Source organism: Babylonia areolata, chromosome 18 (assembly GCF_041734735.1).
Source record: "Babylonia areolata isolate BAREFJ2019XMU chromosome 18, ASM4173473v1, whole genome shotgun sequence".
In the NCBI taxonomy this organism is placed as follows: Eukaryota; Metazoa; Mollusca; class Gastropoda; order Neogastropoda; family Buccinidae; genus Babylonia; species Babylonia areolata.
The window spans coordinates 68,856,174-68,883,649 of NC_134893.1; the positions used below are offsets into that span (position 1 = coordinate 68,856,174).

Consider the following 27,476-nt stretch of genomic DNA (forward strand, 5'->3'; position numbering starts at 1 on the left):
TTTTTTTTTAATGAAAAACCACACCCTCTTAACTTAGGAGACATATGAATAGGCAGGTATATCATGTGTGGGCATGCTTACACTATTTTTGGTGGCATTTTGATAATGATGTTGCTGTGCATGGATAATGCTTTTGTAATGGAGGAAAAATGAACAGGTATATCCCTCTCACTCAGATCACAACTAACAGTAAATGATGTTTGTGCCTTTCAAACAAGATGTCAGTGTATTCGAAGTCAAAGTATCCTTGGGGGTAAAATCAGAAGGTGACATACGAGACTTTCAGTTTCAAGAAACTGTCAAAGTGTGTAGTGTGATCCATTACATGGTACACCACATTTGTTTATAAACTTTCACTTCACTCTCTTCAGTCCATCGCCCAGTCTGGGACACAGGCTGCCAGCAAGCACTCTCCATCCATCCCAGTCCTGTGCCAGTTGTTCTGACTGTCCCCAGGTGTGGTCTGTCCTCTTTATATCTGTGTTCAGGTCATGTAAAGTAGATACTCAGTACAAAAACAACATGTTGGTGTTGTGCTGTTGACATGGACACAAAATAGACTTGTGCAACACGATAGTCTGACTCTGAACACAGCACATGTGGTTAAACTATGATATGATCTGGTAAAGTAAGACCCATTCAGATCTAGCAGGATCCAAACAAACATTACCAATTGACTGTAGTCCTTGTGCATGCTCTAAACACTAAGACTTCTGGGTTATTACAATGCATTATGGGGCCTACTTTTTTCTTTCATTATGAACATCAGATGTGATGGACACAACAGTTGGCAGCAGGACAGTCACACATACAAGGAAGAAATGAGTAATGGTGTAACATTGTCTTTAGATAACAATTTAAACAAATGATTTTTTTTTAATGTTTTAAAAGCTGAGAGTTATGTTCAACAAGATTTTTTGGGCATGGATACCATTTTCATGAAATCAGATTGTTTTAACTCCATGGATGAGTCAGATTACTTAGGTGCTTCACTTCATTGGATGCATGAGGCAGTAACAGCACTCTATAGTCCATGGTCCTCAGACAGTTTGCTGGTGCCACACCCATTGTATGTTGATAAGTCTGATTCTCTGTTGTTTGCTGTCAGTTTATTTTGACTTTGAGCATTGAATAGAGAGATTTTGCTGCTGCAGAACAGCCGTGTGGTATATGATTTTTGTCACTGCTGGTTTTCATTCTGAAAATGAAAATGGGAGGAGGCTAATGGATAGATTAAAAAAAACACTAGTGACTAAACCATCTGGAGGCTGGAAATATGTAGACATAATGATGGCTGAAGGAGAGAGAGGCGAATAATGACTTTAGTTTATGCACAAACAACCATGAATTATCTGGTTCACTCATTGCTAACTTGATAGAGTGACATGACACTGTCTTCTAAGTTATTCTTAGAGCTGGAGGAGGTGTCACTTGCTCTGTTAGGTGAACCAGTCCTTGTAAGTTTACGTACATGTGTCTTATAGAAAGTATAGATACGTCAAATAGCTAAATGATGTCCACAGAGGGCAAGGTTTGTCTGCTTACTCCATCAAAAGTGCTGCACAAATCCTCCTTCTGTTAAACCATTCAACCCCAGGGAGTTTACAGCCTGGGCAGGCTTCATACCAGACTGATGCAGAAAAAAAACACAGAAAATATACTGTTTTCCCTCCAGGTTACATGCAGACACATCTAGAAATACTGATGTTTGTCCCTTTCTTTGCTGTTTATAAATAATTATGAATGTGAAAACTGTTTTGATGCGACAAATTTTTACACTAGGGCAATGCTAAGGTGCAAAATGAGTTAAGCGTACATGCACTTCAACACCCAAGCTAAGTATCAGTCGCAACTTCAAGATATGAAGACTGTCTAAATTAGAGTGATATAGTAATTGAAAAGAATGATGATGGTAGTTTCTTCACTTTCAAATATCAGTGGGAAGATGTTGGTCCATGGAAGCTTGATTTCTGATGACTGTTGTCTAGAGACCAGTCCTTGATCTGCAGTTATGTCATAGAAAACATTTAGAAAGTGAATTGTACATGACAATTAATGTATCTATGCACTGTGGCTGTTTCAGCCGATGTCGTGAGGAGGGTCAACACGGTATACGATGAGTCTGAAATCGCGCTTGATGAGATGTCGGCGCTACCTGCGCTCGATCCTCCTCTTCATCTACTTCTCGCTGCTGGGCTTTGCGCTGTTCAACTATAAGAGCCACTGTGTGTACACCATGCCTGACGCCTTGCTGCAGATGTCACAGATCGGACACTCCAACGAGGGCAAGTGCAAAGTCAACCTGGACGAACTGGGTGAGTGGGGTATATATTGTATGCTAGTGTATTCATATTTTTTTATCTTTTTTTTTATATTCATAGTTTTTCATCTTTCTTTTTATATTGATCAATTTGATGATGAAGAATAAAGAGGAGGTGGAATATACTGCTGCTGCTATGGAGGTCCATTCAGGTTTTGGACAATGTGACAAGGCTGTACTCAACACTTCTTGTCTTAATCAAGTGGATGATACTCAACTGTGTGGTCCCAGTCTTCCCATTTAAGCCCATAGCACATTCAGGTCCGGGTAGGAGCCAGCCACAGGCCCCAAAAAAACCCCATCTCCTCCAGATTTCAAACCAGCGTCCTCTGAGCTGTCAGTCCGCAAAGCTAACCACTTCACCATGGTGGCTGATGCCCTGGTGTTTCTTTATTCTGACACATGTTGTTGCTGGTCCAGGGAAGCGTGGCAGAATCAGTTAGGCCTGTGACTTCTGTTCCAGTGTTCACCAGTGATCAGGGTTCAAGGCCCCATTTTGGCATGGTGGTGTGTCCTCGGGAGAAAGGCACTGTACTCTGATTTTCCTCCATCTACCCAGGTTTGAATGGATTACATGACTTGAGGAAGGTTAACTCACTCCGGACGATGGAATGCTATAGCGTTCCTGATGTAAGGTAGCATTCCGGACGATGGAACGCTATAGCGGTTTCGACAATTAAAATTTTTTCCACGTTTTCCTCATGGGGTAGCATAACAATCAGCTACACCAGGCATTGCGAACGTGTCAAGGGTTGAATGGAAAGTTTCATCATGAGATTCCGTAACAACACACTCCACAGTGAGCCAGCAAGTTCAGGACCTCACACGACAAGCTAATCTGCGTACATATTGAAAATGGTGTCTCAGGCGATACAAGTGGAAATTTTTGGAACAAACTAGATCACGACAGTGGCTTTTACCACTGCTGAAGTGATTGAAATGCCTCAAACTGAAGGTTTCAACATCGACGAGGATGATGAAGACGTTGAATAAAGTATCTGTAGTGAAGAAAGCTACCAGCAAGTCGGTACTGATAGTGATTCAGCTTCTGAGAGCAGTGAAGAGGGAGGGGGGTGGGCGTTCACACAACGTGAAGAGAGAGGTCAGTGGGTCAAGTACAGTGGGTTTCATTCAGTTACTTTATGTTTTGTATTTTTTGTGATTTTTTTTCCTAACCCTAACAAATGGGTCGTCTGTAGGGAAAAGCAAGGGAAAGAACTGTTCGTCTGGAGTGAGTTAAATGCGGCAGAAGGAGAGGATTGGGCCCTGCCTTCCAATGCTGAGCCTTAGACACAGTTGATATACATTCACTGTCCTGATGGACTTGAAACACCATGGGACCTTTTTGTTTTATTTTATTTTTCCCCTTCATGCAGTTTTCAGTGGAAGTGATACAATACACAACACAGTACAATAATACATCTTTATTAATCCGATCGGAAATTACATGCGCATTCAAAGGCTCGTCACTCACACCAACCAGGTCTCTCAGTAGCGTCAACAGACCCAACAATGAGACAAGCTGCTTGTCCTTGTGTTACATGCCCATTACTGATAGTGGTGGACACTTTGTTCTCACTTGGTTATCGTGTCATCAGTGGCGAAAATAACGGAAATATTGTTAACCCTTTGAGCCCTGAGTCCCTGAGCAATTTTAACCCTTCTGCCTGAGCTCCTGAGCCAAAATTTGCAAATAATTGGTGTTAAACCCTTTGAGCCCTGACCACCGCTTTACCGGTGGCAGAGAAAAATGACATAATGCCCAGCCACAGGTTGGGCGGTGCGTAAACACTTGAAGCGTGCAGAGTCTCAACCTGGCCCGTCAGAGCAGAAATCAGGGACAAAACGTGCGAGAAAACAACTGTACACAACGCAGCAAGTAATTGATATGCTTGATGATTTATCGGAAGTAGAGTATGACAGTGATTACTCTGATAGTGAGGTGGAATTTGAATCGGATGATTTTGCTACAGATAGTGATTTTGAAATTGAATCTGAGCATGCAGAATCAGTTGATCAAAGGTGGCATGTCAGGTTGAGACTCTGCACGCTTCATGGTAGAAATCGATCTTTTTTTATCCAAAGCACATGCACAAAACACAAAGAGGGGGCGCGGCAATGTTGGTACTGCGTTCGCTGGCGTCGGAATATTACGGTTTTTCTGATTGGCTCTTCAATATAAGTCAACCAATACCAAAACACGACACAAGTGTTTACGCACCACTCAACCGGTGGCCAGGCATTATGACACCCCTCCTCACCACCGGTAAACCGGTGGTCAGGGCTCAAAGGGTTAATATACAACACAAGCAGATCATTCAAATCATTTGTGGTCAGAGGCTATCAGCTGTTTCCCAGCACTGTTGGAGCTGACAGAGATATGTGAGTTGACAAGAGACGCTGTGATGATCATGCAGTTTTTAACAAATAGTAAAGAGTGGGAACTATTTCCATTTACAAAGTACACAGCTTTTAAGTCAGTGCTGCTTACGCTACCGATTCAGCTAGCACACAGGTAAATAAAAGGTACACTGGAACAAACCCAGACTTCTTCATCTATCCCTTCATCTATCCCTTGACCCGTGGGTGGGTCGTTGGGGCACCATGGATGACTGCCTGGTCAGCTCGCGCCACCTGCCTCGGTCCTCAGTTGTGGCAAATGGCAGGCCCGTCCACTCTTTGATGTTGTCCTCCCACCGCTTTCTCTGTCTGCCTCTCTTCCTCCTTCCTTGTACGGTACCCTGCAGGATGGTCTTGGCTAGGCCGTCTGATCGTGTGACGTGTCCATACCAGCGGAGCTTGCGTTCCTTCACTGTGGTTAGCAGGTCTTTGAATGGGCCAATGGCGTTTTGGACTCTTCTTTTCACTTCCTCATTTGTGATGTGGTCTTTGTATGTAATGTTCAGGATCTTGCGGAAGCATCTCATTTCCAGGGCCTGGATTCTTCTCTGGAGTTCTGCAGTGAGGGTCCAGGATTCGCAAGCGTATAGAAATATTGAGAAGATGAGGGAGCGCATTAGTCTGATTTTGGACGAGAGGGAGATCTTTTTGTCCTTCCATATAGTCTTCAATCGACTCAGTGCGGCAGTAGTCTGCGCGATTCTGGACAGGACCTCTGGTTTCGAACCCTCGTCTGACACAATGGCACCCAAGTATTTGAAGGAGGAGACTTCTTCCAGTTTTTCACCGTTTACGTGCAAGTTGGACGTTACGCCTTGGCTGTTGTTGGTCAAACCCAGACACTTCCTGAAAAAAGGAAGCACCAGGCTTGTCCTTATACCAGTCCTTTGGCATGTGCACACAGCAGCAATGGCAAGAAATGTGCAAACACAAATTAGCGTTTGTAGTTTTATTAAAGACTGGCATAACCTCTTTAATCCTGAACAAGTCACACAGAACACACGGACAATACAGAACAAACACATCATTGCCTCAGTGGTTTTTCAACTTGAAATTAAAATTTAAAAAAAAAAAAAAAAAAAAAAGAGGCCAGGAGATCAAACGATTAACACATAGTAAAGAGTGGTAACCCTCTCCATTGACAAGGTACGCAACCTCAAGTCAGTGCTGCTTGCACTACCGATTCAGCTAGCACAAAGGTAAATAAAAGGTACATTGAAACAAACACAGATACATCCTCAAAAAATGATATATTTTTTCCTTTTTTTAACCTGTCCAGGTGAGGTGAAGGTGGACATCTTCACGGAGCCCACAGAGGAGGAGATCGAGGAGAGGAACCCCGAGGTGGGGAAGGGCGGGGTGTGGGCGCCCAAGGGGTGCCAGGCCTGGCAGAAGGTGGCCATCATCATCCCCTACAGGGACCGCTACCCCTTCCTCAAGATCCTGCTCAACCGCATCCTGCCCATGATGCAGCGCCAGCAGCTCAGCTTCCACGTCTTCGTCGTCGAACAGGTCAGTGCCCCCGAAAACGGAGTATGGCTGCCTACATGGCGGGGTTAAAAATGCGCGTAAAAGTGCTTTCATTTACGTAAGTGTGAACGTGGGAGTTCCAGCCCACGAACGATGGAGGAGAAGAAGAACAGGTCAGCTTTTAAAAAAAAAAAAATTTTTAAGAATATATTATTTTGGTTTGAAGCATTTTTAAATATCAGGAAACAAGACAAAATACCAGCGTTCAGTAAAGAAAAAAGGGAAAATTTGAGCAACAAACAACAAGCCTGAGCTTATATCTATCGTCCTCTTTCACATTTCACAAACGATCAACGAATGCAATGGCAAAAATACATGCAGTATTTGATGATGAAAAGAAAAAAGTTGCAGCGCAGAATAATACTAACGAAAGAAACAAAAATACTTCTACTACTACTGCTACTACTACCTCCACCACTGCAACAGTAGCAACAACAATAGCAACAACAACAGTGATTATAATAATAATAGTAATAAAAAATGATAGTATATTGGAAAGTGAATATCACCTAAAGCATAATGAATTAGGAGAGAGAGAGAAAGAGAGAGGGAGTGATTACAGAGTGAACCCAGGGCCATAGATCAAGCCAAATTCTCTGTTACTGCAGAAAAATATCTCATGGTGTGTATTTTGTCTTGACTCTGTTTGATTGTCCGATATGATCTTGTACAATCAAGAATATGTGTTCATTCTCAAGGGAACTAATAGTTGGGGTCACCTGGTAATAAGGAATATTTCTTCTCTTTTTTTTTGGTCGTGTTCTTTCTTAGTGTTCCAAGTGTGCTGCACACAGGACTTTGGTTTATCATCTCCTCTGAATGACTGGATGTTCAGTTTGATTTTTGACTCACTTGTGTAAACAAAGTGAGTCTATGTTTTAACCCGGTGTTCGGTTGTCTCTGTGTGTGTGTGTGTGTGTGTCCGTGTGTCTGTGTGTCCATGGTAAACTTTAACATTGACATTTTCTCTGCAAATATTTTGTCAGTTGACACCAAATTTGGCATAAAAATAGGAAAAATTCAGTTCTTTCCAGTCATCTTGTTTAAAACAATATTGCACCTCTGGGATGGGCACAAAAAAAATAAAAAAAAGAAGCCTAATTATATGCAAACTGCATTTACTGTTATATTTATATTTTTTGTATTCTCTAAACTTGGCACTTTGACCTCTTATTCTGACACAACAACAAGAGGAGTCATTATTATCATTTTTTGTTCAAACAGGAACTTCTTTTGCTAAGCATGGAATTTTTATTTATTTTGCAAACGTTTTGGGGCAGATAGCAAAAAAAGGGAAATTACTCTGTAATTAATGCTAGGGGACTTAATTTATCACAAATGAGTCTTGAAGGCCTTGCCTCTCTTGGTTTTTTTTTTGCGGTCAAGCTTGGAAGACAGGGCGAGAGTGGGGGTCAAACCCAGACCTTCACAGACATTGTGTTGGCAGATGAACATCTTAACCATGGTGCCACCATCCCCCTGTGAAGCAGATACGGTGTAGTAGCAGCGTATATTTGTATTTGTATTTCTTTTCTTTTTATCACAACAGATCTCTCTGTGTGAAATTCGGGCTGCTCTCCCCAGGGGGAGCGCGTCACTACACTACAGCGCCGCCCTTTTTTTTTTTTATTTTTTCCCCTGCGTGCAGTTTTATTTGTTTTTCCTATCAAAGTAGATTTTTCTACAGAATTTTGCCAGGAACAACCCTTTTGTGACCGTGGGTTCTTTTATGTGCGCTAAGTGCATGCTGCACACAGGACCTCGGTTGATCCTCTCATCCGAATGACTAGCATCCAGACCACCACTCAAGGTCTTGTGGAGGGGGAGAAAATATCGGCAGCTGAGCCGTGATTCGAACCAGCGCACTCAGATTCTCTCGCTTCCTAGGCAGACGCGTTACCTCTAGGCCATCGCATGATGCTGTGAAGCCTCCTGAAACTGAAACTGAAATTAAATAACTGAACAGGTCACAAGTTTACCAGCTCAATGTTAAAAAAAAAAAAAAAAGTTCACCTGTTTTATGGCAAAGAGATCAACTGTTCAACAACAAAGAGTTCACTGGTTCAATGACAAAGTGATCACCAATTCAACAACAAAGAGTTTGCCTGTTCAGTGACAAAAAATCCTAGACTTTATCTGTTCACTGAATAGAGCTCACATCTTCAAAAAACTTGACAACTAGTTTTGATTACACACACACACTGTACCCTGACCCGCTGGTGCAGACAATGGCAGGGGTCTGATTCCTGTCCCATGCAAACTACTACCTTCCTATGTGGAGAAAACGAAAGTAGGTAGGGGTGATAACCACCTGTTAGTAGATTACCTCCCTTCTGTGTCCCTGTATTGTGCCTTCTTTTTCCGTCAGCAGTTTTACTTCCTGCTCCTACGCTCTTCATACAGTTAACTCGAAACGTTGTGTTTTTATCTTCATCGTAAGGTACCTTTGATTTTACACCACCTTTTATCATTTTGAACTTTGTTTTAAAAGGTCCAGCAGTCATAATTTTTTTATCGGTGTCGTCCTGTCATGTCGTGTCGTGTCGGCAGGCAGGGAACAAGCAGTTCAACCGCGGCAAGCTGATGAACATAGGCTACATGGAGGCGCTCAAGTTCGACAAGTTTGACTGCTTCGTCTTTCAGGACGCCGACCTCCTGCCAGAGACGGACAAGAACCTCTACATGTGCGACCCTCACGCACGCCACCTGGCCTCGGCCATCAATGAGATGAGATATCAGTGAGTGTGTGTGTGGGTGGTGAGATATCAGTGAGTGTGTGTGTGTGTGGGTGGGAGGGGAAGGGGCGGAGGGGAGGTGGATTCGGAGATGGAGGGGTTGCCTGGGAGCCATGATAAGAGTGGGTGGGGGAGGGAGGGAGAGAGGTGGGGGGAAAGGGGGGGTTAACCCATTTAAGCCTAAGGAGTTTACAGCCTTGGCAGGTTCTCATGTCATATTGATGCCAAAAAAAAAAACCCTGATGAAGCCATACTGAAACTGACTGTGTTTTTCGGGGGGGGGGGGGGGGGGGGGTTCTACCGAGTTGACAAATTGGGACACAGCCAGACATGATGTAGTCTAGAAGTTAGTTCCCTTACTATGCGGTTTATGCATATTAGATGAAGGACTGTGTACACCATTTTAATGAATGGTTTGTGGGAGGGGTGGGGGGGGGGGGGGGCCAGTGGTGGTAGTTGTACAGAAGTGGTGGAGTGGGGGGTTGCACATCAGTAAGTGAGGAGTTTGGAGGTTTACTCAACTGGGATGATGATTTTCCTGTCAGCTGAATGCCTTTTCTTTTTCTTTGTTCTTCCCCATTCTTTTCTTCTTTTTTTTTTTTCTTTTTTTTTGCGTGTGCTTTATCTTTTTGTATGTCTTTCTTTGAGTATTGACTTTTTCTTTTTTTCTTTTTTTTTTCACATTCAGTGTCATGTACTACAACTATGCGGGTGGCGTCATCGCCTTGAACAGAGAAAACTACCACCGCATCAACGGTTATTCCAATTCTTACTGGGGTTGGGGCAACGAGGATGATGATTTTTCTGCCAGGTAAGAAAAATAGGAAAAATCACTTAAGCTTTGAAATTCTGATCTTTTGGGAGGCGCGGGGGGGGAACAAAAAAAACAACAACCCACAAACTGTTCCTTAAAAGAGCTTGGAATGGTTAATGTATCTGGGGATCAGTGATATAACTATTTCTTTTCTTTCCTTTTCTTTGGGATGAGACATACTCTTGAAAATACGTTTTTTTCCGCATAGGCGGATAGTAGTTTGCACAGGACAGGAATCGGACTCCCTGCTGGAGTCGGCACTTGTGGGTCATGGTAAGTATGTTAGGTAAACGTAATTTTGGTGTCATATACTGTACCATGTCAAACTGATGCAAACTAGGCCTATTGGTTTGCTCTGCTTGGCCAAATTTCGCGCGGCTAACAGTGAAAAGACGGGCCCACCCGCTCTCAGCCAATCAAACGCCTCTAAAAACTATAAGCGCTTAATCATTCCTTTGGCCAAGGCTCTCCACGCCATCTTGTCAGGTTTACGCTCTGTCTCGTCTTACGCTTTTTTCGGCTGTTCAGCGTATCCTTTGGCCTTATTTTGTTGCATGCGGCTTGTGTTTATTGTATTCTTACATTCTGTGTACTCGATTCGACTCGGCACCCTCGATTCGTTCGATTTTTTCTGCCTCTAAGTCGATCCTGTCTTTCCTTTCTCTGTTGGGGGTCGGATTTTCGCTGGGTGCCTAAGCGCGGGTTCCATGCCTCGTGTGCCATACCATGAAGGCAAAATTTTAGGGGAAAAAATTTCCTTTTGTGCTGATTGTGTTTAATTTTTTTGGTATTGTTTAATGTTTCTTTTTGTTTTGGTATTTTCCAGGATTTTGGAATCTGGTTTATTATTGACCCGTCCCCCCGAACACATAGGGCGTTACAAGATGGTGCGGCACAAAAAGCAAACCCGGTCTGACCATGGGTAAGAGGTTTTGTTTTGTTGTCTGTCACTCAGTAGACTGTTATAATAACGATAGTAGTAATAATAATAATAATGATAATAATAATAATAGTAATAATGGTGATGGTAATAATCATGATGATGGTAATAATAATGATGAATATGACAATCAACAGTATTGATGGTAATAACAACTCCATCTCTGCCTTTTGGTCTTCACCAAAAAAAACAAACCTATCACTAAGCACTCTGTTTCCTTCTTTTGCAACACCACCCGATGCCTGTCGGCTCACTTTGTATGCGTGGCAAAGTATGACAAATGTGAGAGAGAGAGTGTGGAGAGAGAGAGAGAGAGGGTGGGAGAAAGAATGGTTATGAATGATTCACGTAATTTGTAACTTTTTGTTTCATGTAAAGCACCCTGAGTTCTTTGAGAGAAAGGGTGCTATGCAAATGTACATTATGAATGATAGTAACAATGATAGTAATAGGAATAATGATGCTGTTAACGATAATGATAATAATAATGATGAGTATTATAAAACATTTATGTTGTGCTTTCAAACATCTCAAGGGGCCTTACAGAAACACGTCAGACACAAAGCGCAGAAGAACACACCCATGCACGCACGCATGAACAAACATGTGGAAAAAATGTATGTGGATCCATTTAATACTCATATAGCATAGGGAACCAGATCCTTGAAACTGAAACTGAAAACTCCACTGATATGGCCACAACACAACACAAAACAATTCCTTGAAACTGACCATGACACAAATCCTTGAAACTGACTGTAACACAGCACAACACAATGCCTTGAAACTGACTAACACAATTCCTTGAAATTGACTGTAACACGACACAATTCCTTGAAACTGACTATAACACAATACAACAAAATGCCTTGAAACTGACCATAACACAATTCCTTGAAACTGACTACAACACAACTCAACACGATGCCTTGAAACTGACTACAGCACAACACAACACAATGGCTTGAAACTGAGTACAACACAACTCAACACAATGCTTTGAAACTGACTACAACACAGTTCCTTGAAACTGACTATAGCACAACACAATACAATTAACCTTGAAACTGACTTCAACACAACACAATTCCTTGAAACTAACTATAACACAACACAACAAAATGCCTTGAAACTGACCACAACACAATTCCTTGGAACTGACTATAACAGAACACAACACAACACAATGCCTTGAAACTGTCTACAACACAGTTCCTTGAAACTGACTAAACACAACACAACACAATTCCTTGAAACTGAGTACAACACAACTCAACACAATGCCTTGAAACTGACTACAACACAATTCCTTGAAACTGACTATAGCACAGCACAATACAATTAACCTTGAAACTGACTTTAACACAACACAATTCCTTGAAACTAACTATAACACAACACAACACAATGCCTTGAAACTGTCTACAACACAGTTCCTTGAAACTGACTAAACACAACACAACACAATTCCTTGAAACTGACTATAACACAACACAACACAGTGCCTAGAAACTGGCTCTAACAACACAATTTCTCGATACAGACTATAACACAACACAAGACAATGCCTTGAAACTGACTCTAACACAACACAATTCCTTGAAACTGACTACAACACAACACAATTCCTTGAAACTGACTACAACACAACACAGTTCCTTGAACAAGACAACACAGCACAACACAACACAACACAATTCCTTGAAACTGAAACCTTCACTATATAGCCACAACACAACACAACATGACACAATTCCTTGAAAATGAAACCTTCACTGATATGTCCACAACATAACACAGCACAACACAACCCAGAACAATTCCTTGAAACTGACTGCAACACAGCATGACACAATTCCTTGAAACTGACCACACCACAACACAGTACAACGCACTTCCTTGAAACTGACTACAACACAACACATTTCTTTGTAACAGACCAGAACACAACACAATTCCTCAAAACTGACCAAAGTACAAAAAAAACACAACGCCTTGAAACTGACCACAACACAACACAACGCAACACAGTTCCTTGAAACTGACTTGTACAATGCAACACAAAACAACACAGTTCGGTGAAACTGACTTGTACAATGCAACACAAAACAACACAGTTCGGTGAAACTGACTACAACACCTGGGTGCCAGAATAATCAATGTGTATGATTGTGGGCCCTCAACAATGAAGAAGAAGAAGAGCAGTACTGAACACAGCACAGCGCATCTCTGTGACCTGACGACTGTTCACAGCAATGAAATGTTCCTGGGCTGGCGATCTCGGTGGAGCACGGACGGCCTGAGCGACCCGGTTGGCATGAACTACACACGCGTCGACCTCCAGGAGCGTCGGCTGTACACGCACGTCAAGGTCAACATCGGGGACCCCCCGGCCAAGATGAGGCTCGGGAACCCTGATGAGCTCGTCAGTCTCTGGTGGTGAGTGCCTGTGTTGCATTGAGTGAATGGTGTGGTAGTCAGAGATGCCAAATGTTAACAATTTCGCTGTATTCTGTTCCGCTCAATCTCAGTTTGTTCTGCTGTTACGCCAGCGTCAAAATTGTTCCAGTGAGTTCATTTTTCTCCATACTTTGTTACGCTCTATCACAGTTTGTTCCGACATTACACCAACGTCAAAATTGTTCCGAGTTCATTTTCAGCTACGTAGCATGGTGACATGTTTTCCTGTAGTAACATTACCCAGACGCTCTAGACCTATCGATCACGAGTCCAGGGCAGTCTCTACTACTAACCTTGGTCTCACGTGATGATACTCAAGCTAATCGCGTGCATGCTTACATTAAAACAGCATTGAGTCAGTGGACCAGTCAGCGTAATCGTTTGCCTAAACAAGATAGATTGTGGCTTAATCAGTTCGCATCTCGGTCAAACAGCATCTGTGCACAGTGGATTGTTGATGTGGCTCGGAGTCTGAGTCTGACCAAATTAAAAAATGATCCAACCACATTTCCTGATTGTTCCTGCAAACACTTGACAGGGGATGGCATTCTCTTGGTAGTCATTCGTGTCAGACTGTGACCATCAGAACAACAGAGGAGGCAACAGCTGTCCCGGCCAGATTCTGAATATAGTGGAGAGTGTCTTGCCCAAGTGACATCCCCACTCTCTCGGCCAAGAGGGTTTTAGGACAGTCGGCGTTGGGATGATCCCCAAGGCTAGCTACCCCCAAAGGCTGAAGCACCAAGAGCCGGTGCAATTTCACTGAAGACTAAGCTGTAAATGTATTCCCATTGCAGTGGAGAAACCATTGATCATACAGCTTTGACTTTGCGGGTAGGTAGCCCAGTTGTAACTGTATTGTGTTGTATTGTACTATACTGTCCTGTACTGTTCTGTATTGTGTTATATGGTTTTGTATTGTATTGCACTGGATTATAATATGTTACTTGTTTCTTTGTGAAATTTGAGCTGGTCTCCTCAGGGAAAGTGTGTTGCCACTGTGCAGCATGACTCATATTTTTCCTTTCTTCTGCCTGCTGGTGTATTTTGTTTTTACTATCAGAGTGGATTTTTCTACAGAATTTTGCCAGGAACAACTCCTTATATTGCTGTGGGTTCTTTTATGTGCGCTGAGTGCATGTTGCGGAAGAGACCTCGGTTTATCGTCTCACTCATTTGACTAGCATCCAAACCACCACACAAGGTCTGGTGGGGAAGGAAGGGGTGGGGGGTGGGGTGATATTCCTGGGCTCGAACCAGTGGACACTCTAGTCAGGCGCGTTCCACAAGATCACCGCTCCATTACAGGTATCGCATTGTAGAGAGTGGTGGCCTAGCGGGAAAGCTTCTGCCTAGGAAGTGAGAGAATCTGGGCCTGCAGGATCAAATCTCACATTCACTGGAATTTTCTCCCCCTCCACTTGAGACCTTGAGTGGTGGTCTGGATGCTAGTCACTTGGATGAGACAATAAACCAAGGTCCCGTGTGTAGCATGCACTTTGTGCACAGAACAGAACCCCACAGCAACAAGAGAGTTGTCCCTCACAAAATTTCGATGCAGAATCCTCTCTTATATTTGTATTTGTATTTCTTTTTATCTCAACAGATTCCCCTGTGTGAAATTTGGGCTGCTGTCCCCAGGGAGAGCACATCGCTACACTACAGCGCCACCCATTTTTTAATGTTTTTTCCTGCTTGCAGTTTTATTTGATTTTCCTATCGAAGTGGATTTTTCTACAGAATTTCGCCAGGAACAACCCTTTTGTTGCCGTGGGTTCTTTTATGTGCGCTAAGTGCATGCTGCACACGGGACCTCGGTTTATCGTCTCATCCGAATGACTAGCGTCCAGAGCACCACTCAAGGTCTAATGGAGGGGGAGAAAATACCGGCGGCTGAGCCAATGAGTGTACATGCACATGATTGAAGCCTGAGTGAATGACACAGGGAATGAATGATGAGCGCCTCAGAACAGCTGTCAGAGGAGGGAGTGGCTGCTTCTGCTTTTTGTCCGACTTCTCCTTCCCAAAGACTCACGAAACATATTCTGTCAGACAGTTCTGTGTTTACTGCAGAGCTAACTGCTTTAAATCTAGCTTTAAATGCTATATTGCAATCATCTAATCGTAAATTTGTTGTTTTTTCTGACTCGCTTTCTTCTCTGGAGGCAATAGCTCATCGTAATATTGATCATCCCAAACTTCAAGGATTCTTCAGTTTGTTTACCCATCTTAAAAGAAATGGTTTTGTAATCATTCTGGCTTGGGTGCCCGGTCATGTGGGCATTTAAGGGAACGAAATAGCAGATAATCTGGCTAAGAGTGCTGTTAGAGAGAAACAATGTAAGTTTTATATTCCTTTTACTGATTTTAAACCCAAAGTTCATCGGTATACTAAAGATCTCTGGCAGAAAGAATGGAATGAACAAATAGATAACAAATTATTTAAAATACGACCAAATCTTCAAGAGACTCTGCCTATGGCTGTGGTGAATCGAAAAGAAATGACAGTGCTGTGCCGACTTCATACAGGTCATACATACATCACACATTCCTACCTCCTGAAAGGAGAAGAGGCTCCTTGGTGTATTCCGTGTGATGAACCACTCACTGTGCAACATATTCTGATTGATTGTTGGGACTTTTATGACACACGACGGGTTTTTTTTTACAGCAGATTCATTGAGAACGTTGTTCCGTGATGTCCCTCCGTGGACAATATTGCAATATTTAAAAGAAATAAATATTTTTAATAGTATTTAATATAGTATATGCTTAGTACAAAAGTTGTGAAATTTTTATCATGGAGTGATCACAGTGCAGTAGAAAGCTGAAAACATTGGGGTGGCCCATCTGCGATGATCAGACTTTGAATGGTGGATAGCCCTGATATGGCCTTCATGGTCGGCTGGGCTTTAAGCAATATTTTTAATTTTAATTTTAAAGTTGGCTCTACCCAGGTAGGCAGCCTGTTGAACGAAAAAGCGCTCAAGTTGGAGCTTGGTCTCTGACCAAAGATAGGCGCAGTATTAGTATCCATAATGATAAAAGTTTAAAAGGTTTAAAGTCCCATAGCAACACAACACAACACATTCTACCAACAGCCCCCCCCCCCCCCTCTCTCTCTCTCTTCGTCTGATACCAATGTGGTGTGCAGCTTCTCCAAATTCTACCAACAGCCTGCTCTCTCTCTCTCTCTCTCTCTCTCTCTCTCTTATTCTTCGTTCGAGGATGTGGTACCGTGGAAAGACACTTTGTGTGCGTGAAGACGGACTGTGAGTTTTTCGCCACCCAGGTTGCTGTTTTTCAGCGATCAACTACAGTTGAGTACAAACAGTCGTGTTTTGGTGTGTTGACTGCTGTTGCTGTTATTTTCATGGCATGCTACCTGTTGGCCTGTGGGGACATTGAGTCCAACCCTGGTCCAAACTCACCTGAAAAAGAACGATGTGGAGTGGATACTTCCTTCCTCGTTCGAGGATGTGGTACCGTGGAAAGACACTTTGTGTGCGTGAAGACGGACTGAGTTTTTCGCCACCCAAGTTGCTGTTTTTCAGCGATCAACTAAAGTTGAGTACAAACAGTCGTGTTTTGGTGTGTTGACTGCTGTTGCTGTTATTTTCATGGCATGCTACCTGTTGGCCTGTGGGGACATTGAGTCCAACCCTGGTCCAAACTCACCTGAAAAAGAACGATGTGGAGTGGATACTTCCCTGACTGTCTCTCTCTCTCTCTTCGTCTGATACCAATGTGGTGTGCTGCTTCTCCAAATGTCAGTAATTGCCAAGGTTGGCAGCTGGACATCACTGGAAGAAGAAGAAGAAGAAGAAGAACACAACACAACACAACACAGCACAGCACAGCACACCACAGCACAACACAGCACAGCACAGCACAACACAGCACATCTCATCTTTCATATCCACTGTGTCTAGGGGCTCGGCATAGGAAGGCGGGGCCCAGTCCTCTACTTCCGCCATTTTTACCACTCCCAGGCCAGGTCAGGTCACCATCTATGCCTCGGTAGTGTGAGGAGAATCGGAAGCAAAGTGCCTTTCCCAAGGACACAACACCAGGTCAGAGCAGGGGGGATCGAACACTGACCACTGGATCAGAGGTCCAGTGTTTTACCCATTCTGCCACAGAGCCTCCTTATCGACAGTAATGATATACATGATAACAAGTATCAGTGATTAATTGTAGTAGTTAGTTAATTGGGGGAGGGGGAATGATGCTGTATTCATGAGTAACATTTGTGTGTGTGTGTTGTGTGTGTGTGTGTGTGTGTGTGTGTGTGTTTCAGGTTCCTGAAGTTCTACTTTGCATGACACAAATTCATGTAACATTTTGTGTGTGTGCATATGTGTGTGTGTGTGTGTGTGTGAGTGTGTGTGTGTGTGTGTTTCAGGTTCCTGAAGTTCTACTTTCCATGAAACAAATCCATGTAACATTTTGTGTGTATGTGTGTGTGTGTGTTTCAGGTTCCTGAAGTTCTACTTTCCATGAAACAAATCCATGTAACATTTTGTGTGTGTGTGTGTGTTTCAGGTTCCTGAAGTTCTACTTTCCATGAAACAAATCCATGCTCAACTGTACAATGGGTGCCTTGTCTGCTCACACGGTCACAGTGTGCGTGTGTATGAATAGGGGTGGGGGGGTCTCTGTGTGTGTGCGAGTGTGTGTGTGTTGGGAGGGTGGGGAGTCTATGTGATAGAAATACAGAGTGTGTGTGTCTGTGTCTGTTTGCTGTGTTTGTGAGAACATATACTTGATAAGAGTTTTCAGATGCAGAGAAAACACGTATATATATATATATTAAAAAGGTATAATATTTTGCTTGTTCCCAGAGACAATAAATACTATCAATAAAAAATGATTACTGTATATGTTTTTTTTTTTACTTAAGTCAGTTAACTGTGACGTGTATATTCTTGCTTGAGTTATATTTATAACAATATGTGTGAATGAGAATTTTGTGAAGATATATGATACATGTGCTGACTGTGAGTTTTGCAAAGAACAGTATACTGTGTATTTATTTGCAAGTGGACAGCTGAGCTTTCGCCATTCATAATGACGACCGCCGGTGTTGTGAGCATACTTTGCAAGATGTAAGCGAAGCAAGCCTTTTTCTTCTTCTGCATTTCTGGGCCACTGCTTCGCAAGTTTACGCATATGTGCCAGTGGACTCTTACATGCATGACCATTTTTCCCCTGCCATGTAGGCAGCTATATTCTGTTTTCAAGAGGTGTGCATGCTAGGTGTGTTGTTTCCACAACCCGCCGATTATGCACACGTAAGGTCTTCTGCGTGCGTGTACACGCGCGAAGGGGGTTCAGGCACTAAGCAGGTCTGCAGCATCTGTTGACTTGGGAGATCAGGGGGGAAGTCCTCTGCTCGTTATAAACCCACCAGGGACTGTGAGCAGGAGCCAGCTGCATTGCTCGGACGGAAGAGCCAAGTATGGTCGTAACCCGCTACTAACTGTGTGTAGTATGGAACTGACCAGTGGCGTAGTTCAGTCAACGTAGGCATTTAGTCACGTGTAACTGTCAAAAAGGCAGAACCAGGCAATGCAACTGGCTCCAGGATTCAAACCCAGGACTCCTACATGTTAACCCTTTCACTGCCCCGGATCGCCGTAAACAGCTGTAGGATCTTTAACCTTTTATTTTGAGTTAAGCTTTTTTATTTATATATATCTACATATATGTGTTGTTTTTTAAATTACGTATAGTTTATAAGATTTAATGCTTTGAAAAAAAAAGTCAACTTCTCTGCCAGTCTTCTGGTTTTTCTTATGTTGTCCTTTTTTGAAACACCTGGATGTGATGGCATTTTAACGTACTGAAATCAAACCAACCAACCCCAGATTGTTGACATTATTTTGAACCCCAACACCCCCCCCAAAAAGGAAAAAGAATCTTGAATTGATCATCATAGCCTACTGTTTTATTTTTTGCATTGATTGTGTTGTGTAATTAGACATTCCTGACAATATTGTTGATTTGGAGAGAGGGGTGGGGAGGTGATGTGTGCGTTTGGTGGGGAAGGGTGTGTGTGGGGGAAAGGGTAGATAGGGACGTGGGGTGTGGAGGTGAGTGTCTGTGCATTTTGTAGCTGGCTGTTGTGGAAATGCTAGTGCCCTGAAAGTGCTGTGGATTGCTGGAGACTCTGGAGAGTATGACAGAAATATGTTATTATTATTCTTATTACTATTGTTATTCTGTATTCTTAAATCCAAGAATCTGCCATGCTTTATATAATGTATCACTATTATTATTATTATTAAGTACCCTTATATGTGTTGGTTTTCTTTATGTTCATGGCCTTTTTAACTCAGTCATGTAGGCAGCCATATTCCATTTTCAGGGGTGTGCATGTTGGGCATGTTCTTGTTGTCATAACCCATCCAAAGCTGATAAGTGATTATTGTTATGGGGATATTAAACATGTTTTGACTTTCTGCATGCATATGTATACATGAAGAGGGATCAGGCACCGGTAGCTCTGCATACCTGTCAACTTGGGAGATTGGCGGGTGGGGGGGGAATCTCCACTATGCGCCGCAACTGGGATTTGAACCTACTACCCTCAGATTGAAAGTCCATTGTTTTGATTTAGCAGTTTGTTTGTCCCGACCATCGAGTTTTTTTTTTCGGTGCTGTTGGACAGAGTAAGGCAGATAACTAACTGTAGGTCCTGCACTGTTTTTTTTTTCAGAAGTATGGCCTGTCACAAGAGATGTATATATTTATGTATACAAATATATATATATATATATATATGATAGTCAGTCGTGTCCGACTATGACCATCAGAACAGCAGAGGAGGCAACTGCTGTTCCGACTATTTGGGCTAGAATTTGATTATAGTGGAGGGTGTCTTGCCCAAATACATCCCCACTCTCTCGGCCAAGAGGGTTTTAGGACAGTCAGCGTTGGGATGGTTCCCAAAGGCCAACTAGCCCACAAGGCTGCAGCACCAAGAGCCAGTACAATTTTGCCTCCTAGTTTGAGACTAAGCTGTAAATGGTTTCCCATTGACTGGAGAAACCATTGATAATACAGCTCTCACTTTGCTGTTGGCCCAAATGTAAACTTATGTCAATCTGTGATATAAGCTGAGTGTTGGGCCAAATACAAATATATAATGTGTATACAAATATATAAATATTAGATAAAAAAAAAAAAAAAAAATTGTTTTCCTCTTTTAATTTTCTATTTAAAAAAAAACACAACAAAACATCTTTTTATTATTTAAAAAAAAAATTAAAAAAAGTATCTGGAGGTGATAAAAAGCAGAGTGGCTGGGCCATCATTGCTGATTAATTTTATTTGTAGTACAATTCAGTGCATGAAGTTTTTCCTGTATGGTGAATTATAATTTTGTAGTGAAAAAAAAAATTGGGTAAATGTTTTGGTCTTTTTTTGTCCCCTTATTTTTGGGTTGGGCTGGTGGGTTGGTGTGTCTTGTTCAGTTTTGACTGTAGTATTCAGCCACCTTATCATGGCTTCTGGGGATGTCAGCATGAATCAGCGAACACACTCGTCTGTATTCTTTTGCAGATTTGAGACCCTTTTCTTTTTTTGTGCGAGTTCTTAAATGTGATAATCATTTTCATTATTCCATATCTGCTGTTATTGGTTTGTTTGTTGTTATTGACTCACTTGTGTAAACAAAGTGAGTCTATGTTTTAACCCGGTGTTCGGTTGTGTGTGTGTGTGTCTGTGGTAAACTTCAACATTGACATTTTCTCTGCAAATACTTTGTCAGTTGACACCAAATTAGGCATAAAAATAGGAAAGATTCAGTTCTTTCCAGTCATCTTGTTTAAAACAATATTGCACCTCTGGGATGGGCACACAAAAAAAAAGAAATGAAGCCTAATTATATGCAAACTGCATTTACTGTTATATTTATGTTTTTTGTATTCTCTAAACTTGGCACTTTGATCTGATATTCTGACCCAACAAGAGCAGTCATTATTATCATTTTTTATTCAAACAGGAACTTCTTTTGCTAAGCATGGAAGTTTTATTTATTTTGCAAACGTTTTGGTGCAGATAGTAAAAAAAGGGAAATTACTCTGTAATTAATGCTAGGGGACTTAATTCGTTTGAAACTGATCTTTCTCAACTTAAACATTACATTTTGAAATTATACACAATACATAAAAAGCTTGTTTTTTTTAAGTGTATCACAAGTGAGTCTTGAAGGCCTTGCCTCTCTTGTTTTGTTTTCTGAGTTAATGATTCCCCTTCTCCACCTTTCCCCAAGAGCAGGGATTTTGTTTTGTAAATTGATTGATAAAGGTTGTGTTTTTTTTGGTTTGTTGTTGTTTTTGTTGAGTTCATGATTTTTTTTGATTTACTGGGGAAAGAGGATGCGAATAGAAATTTGGTAAGAAAGAGCGAGAAGTAGTTGCTGGTTTTTTGAGGGTTTTTTTTGTTGTTGTTGTTTTCTTTCTTTCTCAGGACTTTGTGATGGTCTCTGATGCCTGTACTGTAGCTGGGCAGGTGGGTTGTGATCGCTTGGTGTAGCATCGGTTTCGTTGTGGAGAAAGAAATGTTCAGGCGTTTTTAACAGTAAGTAGTGTGTGTGCACGTGCATGTTTTTGTGTGCATGCGTGTGCGCAGGCGTATACGTGTGTTTGTGTTCACACATGTATGCGTGTGTGTGCACAGCACTGGCTGTCCTGTATGCTGTCTTGTGGGTGAAGATGTTTTGTGCGTGTGTGTGCGCGCGCATGTATGCATGTGTCACTGATGTGTGTAGGTGCATGTTTTTCTATGTTTGCATCTGTTCTTGTTCTTCTCACCAGTTGTCTGTTCACTCCAAAGATGATTTTGACATTTTAGTGGTTCGACTGGCGTGTGCATGTCATGTTGTTGTAAGCTTTTAGAGAAGTTAGAAAAGTCTGCATAAATGGGATGCTACTGCTGTCGTTGTTATTGTTATCATTATTCTGTGGACAAGAATATCAAATGGACTGTCAGCTCACAAGCTCATGTTCAATTCATCATGTTCTACACACACACACACACATCACTGTTTGCATGGAACACTTTTTTGGGGTTTTTTTTGTGTTTTTTTTTAACAAAATCCACTTTTTTTTTTCTTTTCTTCTTTCTTTTTTTTCTTTTTTTTTAACAAAATCCACTTTATTTTATAATCATGAATTTCAAAAAGTGATTTCCCCCCAATAGCTTTCATGTTATTCAAACAGCATGAAAAGGTGATGGAATGACACAAATGGTGACAGTTAATTCTCTCCTTTTGCTCGTCATTCTTGACCATCAGAATGGAATGTCTGTGAAAAGTGATGTACACAGAAACACGTACATGCATACATCTTGCTGCGTAATGGAAATCCAATACAATGGTTTGAACGAGTGACACGACGCACACACAAACATAAAGCCATTCAAAATATATATTCATATATATATATATATAAATATTTACACATATTTATATATATATAAATATTTACAATAGGCAAAACATGATCTTCTTCCAGTTATCAGTAAGGCATCCCGATAGATTGCAATCTATAGATGATTAAAATCTTTTCTTTTTTTTCTTTTTTTAAATGCAATGAATACAAACACATCCCATTCCACAAACACATGTTTCATTCAGCATGGATTGAAATCACATGAGTCACAAGTATGGACACACACACACACTTGAACAAGTTGTCACAACAGCGTGGATTTATCTTACTTCATTACTTGTATCTTGTTTTTTGGAAGAGAAACTGCTTTCTTTTTTCTTCAACCTGTAAAATACTTTTTTTTTTCTTTTTTTTTTTATCCATCTCACTCCATCACTTGACCATATTTGGAAAAGAAAGTGCATTTTGTTTGTTGGTTTTTAAATGTGTTTTACTTCTTTCTTTTGTTAACAGAAGGCTATAATTCATGTATTTTCCACTTGAATGGTTTTTAATAAAATGTAAAAAAAAAAAAAAAAAAAAAAATTTTTTTTGTTCCTATGTATGGCTGTTTTAATGAATGATATGATGTGTGTTGGAGCCGAAATATTTTTTCTTAATACGGAATTATAGTAAAATAAAGAAAAGGGGTGGGGGAAAAAAAACCCAACTCTGTTTTCTTTTACATATTTCAAATCATCAAAATGAAACACAAAATCATGTTCCTTGCATGCACTGCTAATATTCCATCATCCTTCATGCATGCGAGACATGGACACTCACAGCAGATCTGAAAAGAAGAATCCAAGAATCCATGGAAATTAGGGTGTTATCGTAAGATTACTGAACATCTGGTACATAGATATCACAAAGAAACAAGTGTGCCAAACCACGAAGCAGCACGTTGGACCACATGAAGATACGGCCGTGCAACAAGACACAAAGACTGTGCAAAAACATGTCCTCTGAAGAACTGCATATTTAGAATTCCAAACAAAAAAAAAGATGCATCACAGAAAATATACCTCACCATTTTTTTTCAATGACAACTCATAGTAACAGAGGCTACCTACTCTTATAAGACACTGACAGCAGACCAACAGAATACCAGTTAAGTAAAAACCAAAAAAAATCTAAAATGTACCCCAACAATGGGCAGATTACACTCAGTATATCTTATTCAATTTTCAAATAAGTGGAAAACAAGCCACTGATCTCTCTGAAACACAACTACAAAATATCAAAACGACAAATGTTTCTCTTTCTCCTCAAACATCATAAATATTCATTACAAACATCATAGTTCACACACACAAACAAATATTCCTTTCTGAACAATACAGAAAACTTGCAGTATGTATCAGCACAAATTTTGCATATGGCAGGATCATTCCGTAACGGACCTTGTTCATCAAATCAACGGTTGATATGTTCAGATGTAAACAAATACAGGGGGAAAAAAACATACAGAGGACGGCCAGCATGCAATGGGATATATTCAAGGCAATAGAAGGCACTGCTCAAATTCTCATCTTCCCTGGGCAGGAGCAGAAAAAAATGGAGAGAGAGAAAATGGTAACACAAAGAAATGCATCCGTGGTCTCTTCTGGTGTGTGGCCTCCTGGCGACCTAACATCGATGGTTCCCTGTGGGCTGCCGACGCTGGAACTGCTAAGGACGAACCCGGGTGTGGCCGTGTATGGGGGAATCTAAAAAATGAGTGGCGTAGGAGTACTGCCACTGAAACGGTGCAGATGATGGGGCAGCAAAAAAAGAAAAACATTCGTTTATTCCTTCTGTCTTATGTTCAAGGACTGCCTGACTGTGGTGTTGCAACAGATTGTCATAAATTGGATGGAGACCGTGGTATTCAAACAGTCTGGCGGGCGGAACAGCCGAGTGGTTAAAGCATTGGACTTTCAATCTGTGGGTCATGGGTTTGAATCTCGGTAACGGCACCTGGTGGGTAAAGGGTGGAGATTTTTCTGATCTTCCAGGTCAACATATGTTCAGACCTGCTTATGCCTGTACCTCCCCTTCATGTGTATATGCACGCAGAAGATCAAATACGCACGGTAAAGATCCTGTAATCCATGTCAGTGTTCAGTGGGTTATAGAAACAAGAACATACCCAGCATGCACACCCCTGAAAACAGAGTATGGCTGCCTATATGGCGGGTTAAAAATGGTCATACACGTAAAAACCCACTCGTGTACATACAAGCAAACGTGGGAGTTGCAGCCGACGAAGAATGAAGAAGAAGGAAGGAGTTCAAAGTCAGTGTCCCAGCCGAGGCAAGACTCACTCGTACTGAGAGACTGTTCTTCTTCTCTTCCTTCTTCTTTGTTCATGGGCTGCAACTCCCATGTTCACTCATTTGTTCACAAGTGGAATTTTACGTGTATGACAGTTCATACCCCACCATGTAGGCAGACATACTCCATTTTCAGGGGTGTGCATGCTGGATACGTTCTTGTTTCCATAACCCACCGAACACTCACTTTTAGATGGCAGAGTGTGTTTTCTATGTGTGTGTGTATGTGTGTGTGTGTGTGTGAGCGGGTACGCATGCATGCGTGTGTATGTGTGCATGCATGTGTATGTATGCGTGTGCTAAACAGGACGACAGTGTTGGGGGGGGGGGGAAGCTAGAAAAAGCAGCCAACTTTTACAGATTTTCTAGAATACATCTTCATTACTCTCAAACAAAAATAATATGAAAGAAAATTCTCTGATGCATGAATATAGAAGGGGACAACCCCTCCCCCACCCCACCCCCACCCCACAAGAGCCTCACTACAAGGTATTTGCTCAACGTAAAACTCTCCCCAACAGAATGACTGCATCATTCACTCTTTTCTTTATGCATGCAATGTTATGTGCTAGAGCGGACTTTCTCACACCAATACATATACAATATGGAAACAAAACACACACACAGAGCAACAGAACACTAAGTGATGTCAAGCAGAATCCAAGCCACCACAGATGCCAACGCTGTCAAGTGTTTGAAGGAACAATCAGGAAATTTGGTAGGAACATCCTGAATTTGGTAGGCTGGGTCACCCTGAACGGAGGCTACCAGGCACACCAAGATCCCATCAGGACACTGGAGAGAAGACACCAGACTACCATCTACCACCTTCGCACAGGACACTGCGGCCTCTGAGCACACCTGAAGAGGATTGGAGTGGCAGCCACATCCCTATGTGATTGCAGCCAGGCTGACCAGACCCCATCCCATATTCTCCAAGACTGCCCCCTGTATGAGAAGATGTGGCAGCAGTCCTGGCCTGGGGGTGCTGACCTCAACACCAAGCTCTGGGGGATGGCAGCCAATCTTCACCAGACGTCCGAATTTGTGGCATCCCTCGGACTTCGACCCTGATTGCGTAGCTGTCGAACGCAAAGAAGGAGGAGGTAGGAACACTTGGACTCCAAGCCACATCAGCAAACGTATATTTTATCTACAAGGCATACAAACGCTTTTTTTTTAGGTTTTTTTTTTTTTTGCATACAAACACTTGAATTAGCCATATTCTCTCTTGCTCGGGCAAACGATTAAGCTGACTGGTCCACTCAATGCTGTTTCAATGAAAACACGCACGCAATTAGCCAAGCATCGTCATGTGAGACCAAGGTTAGTAGTGACTGCCCTGGCCTCGTGATCGATAGGTCTAGAGCGTAATGTTATGACAGGAACACATGTGCTATTACATGTTATACAGTCGAGAATGAACTCGGAACAATTTTGACTTTGGCGTAATGTCGCAACAAACTGCCATCGAGCATAACGAAATACGGTGAAATTGTAACAGTTGGCATCTCCGAGCTACGGCAACAGAATGATAGAATGACAGAATTCAGTTTATACAATACCCCAAAAGGACTGAACGTCAATGACAACTACTCTAGTAGCTCAGCACTCCAAAAGACACAACTTCACTAATGCAGAACGCAAACAGATATGCCACCACCAATTCACAACGCTAGTCAGAGTAGAGGTGATTCTTCTTCTTCGTCGTTTGTGGGCTCCATCTCCCACATTCACTCTCATGTACACGAGTGGGCTTTTACGCGTACGTCCATTTTTAACCTGCCCTGTAGGCAGCCATACTCCGTTTTCGGGGGCAGAGGTGATTCAAATCCTCGGTGGTTATGAAAAACATCTGTGATTCAGAACCCAAGTGAACAGAATGAGTAAGATTTTTTCCAGCTTACTGGATACATTTGTGATATTACAACACAAGTGCTGCCTAAACAATTCTAGGTTAAACCAAACATGACGGCAAGCAAAAAAGAAAAAAAAAAAAAAAAAAAAAAAAAAGAAAAAAAGAAAAGACACTTGCACACCCAACCAAGCACGTCAAACAACTGAAAGTCGTGGGAGGGATGTGGAAAGCTCTGAACACATCTCTTGCTTCATCCAACACACACGACACAACAATGATACAGCCACTTCTTTCCAGAGGTGGTGTGTGTGTGTGTGTGTGTGCATGCATGTCTGTGGTGTGTGTGTGCGTGTGTGTGTGTGTGTGCATGCATGTCTGTGGTGTGTGTGTGTGTGTGTGTGTGTGTGTGTGGTGTGTGATTTTAGATAAAAACAACAAATACAGAATGACCAGAAAAAAAACAGAACACATCCTTCCAACAACACACAGTAACATACAGGGCCATTCTCTTGCACCTGTCCAAACAACCCTTGCACAAAGCATGAATAAAGGAAATTTTCTATCTAAAATTACGTTTAAATAACATACTTACCGTGATCCAACTAGTGCAGACTCTGGCAGGGGTCTGACATTCCTGTCCTGTGCAGACTACCATCTGCCTATGCAG

At 41.9% G+C, this 27,476-nt stretch overlaps 2 protein-coding genes across 8 annotated transcripts in view; one reads left to right on the top strand and one right to left on the bottom strand.

Moving 5' to 3' along the window:
* LOC143293030 (beta-1,4-galactosyltransferase 4-like) overlaps positions 1-24,416 on the top strand; it is a 25,394-nt gene extending 978 nt beyond the window's left edge. For 2 of the 5 annotated variants that reach the window (XM_076603842.1, XM_076603845.1), the window contains exons 2-8: positions 2,084-2,315; positions 6,000-6,232; positions 8,801-8,988; positions 9,674-9,796; positions 10,626-10,721; positions 12,993-13,178; positions 17,745-24,416. In XM_076603842.1, the coding sequence (XP_076459957.1) occupies positions 2,117-2,315; positions 6,000-6,232; positions 8,801-8,988; positions 9,674-9,796; positions 10,626-10,721; positions 12,993-13,178; positions 17,745-17,769 (1,050 nt within the window). In that variant the 5' untranslated portion in view covers positions 2,084-2,116 and the 3' untranslated portion in view covers positions 17,770-24,416. Of the gene's footprint in view, positions 1-371; positions 462-2,083; positions 2,316-5,999; positions 6,233-8,800; positions 8,989-9,673; positions 9,797-10,625; positions 10,722-12,992; positions 13,179-17,604; positions 17,642-17,744 lie in introns of those variants that run through there. The other 3 variants (XM_076603841.1, XM_076603846.1, XM_076603843.1) reach the window with 3 other exon arrangements.
* The window catches only part of LOC143293029 (MAGUK p55 subfamily member 2-like), a 45,687-nt gene continuing 41,127 nt past the window's right edge, over positions 22,917-27,476 (bottom strand). For 2 of the 3 annotated variants that reach the window (XM_076603839.1, XM_076603838.1), the window contains exon 16: positions 22,917-26,033. The gene's annotated coding sequence lies outside the window, so the exon portion shown is untranslated. The remainder of the gene's footprint in view (positions 26,034-27,476) is intronic. The other variant, XM_076603840.1, reaches the window with a different exon arrangement.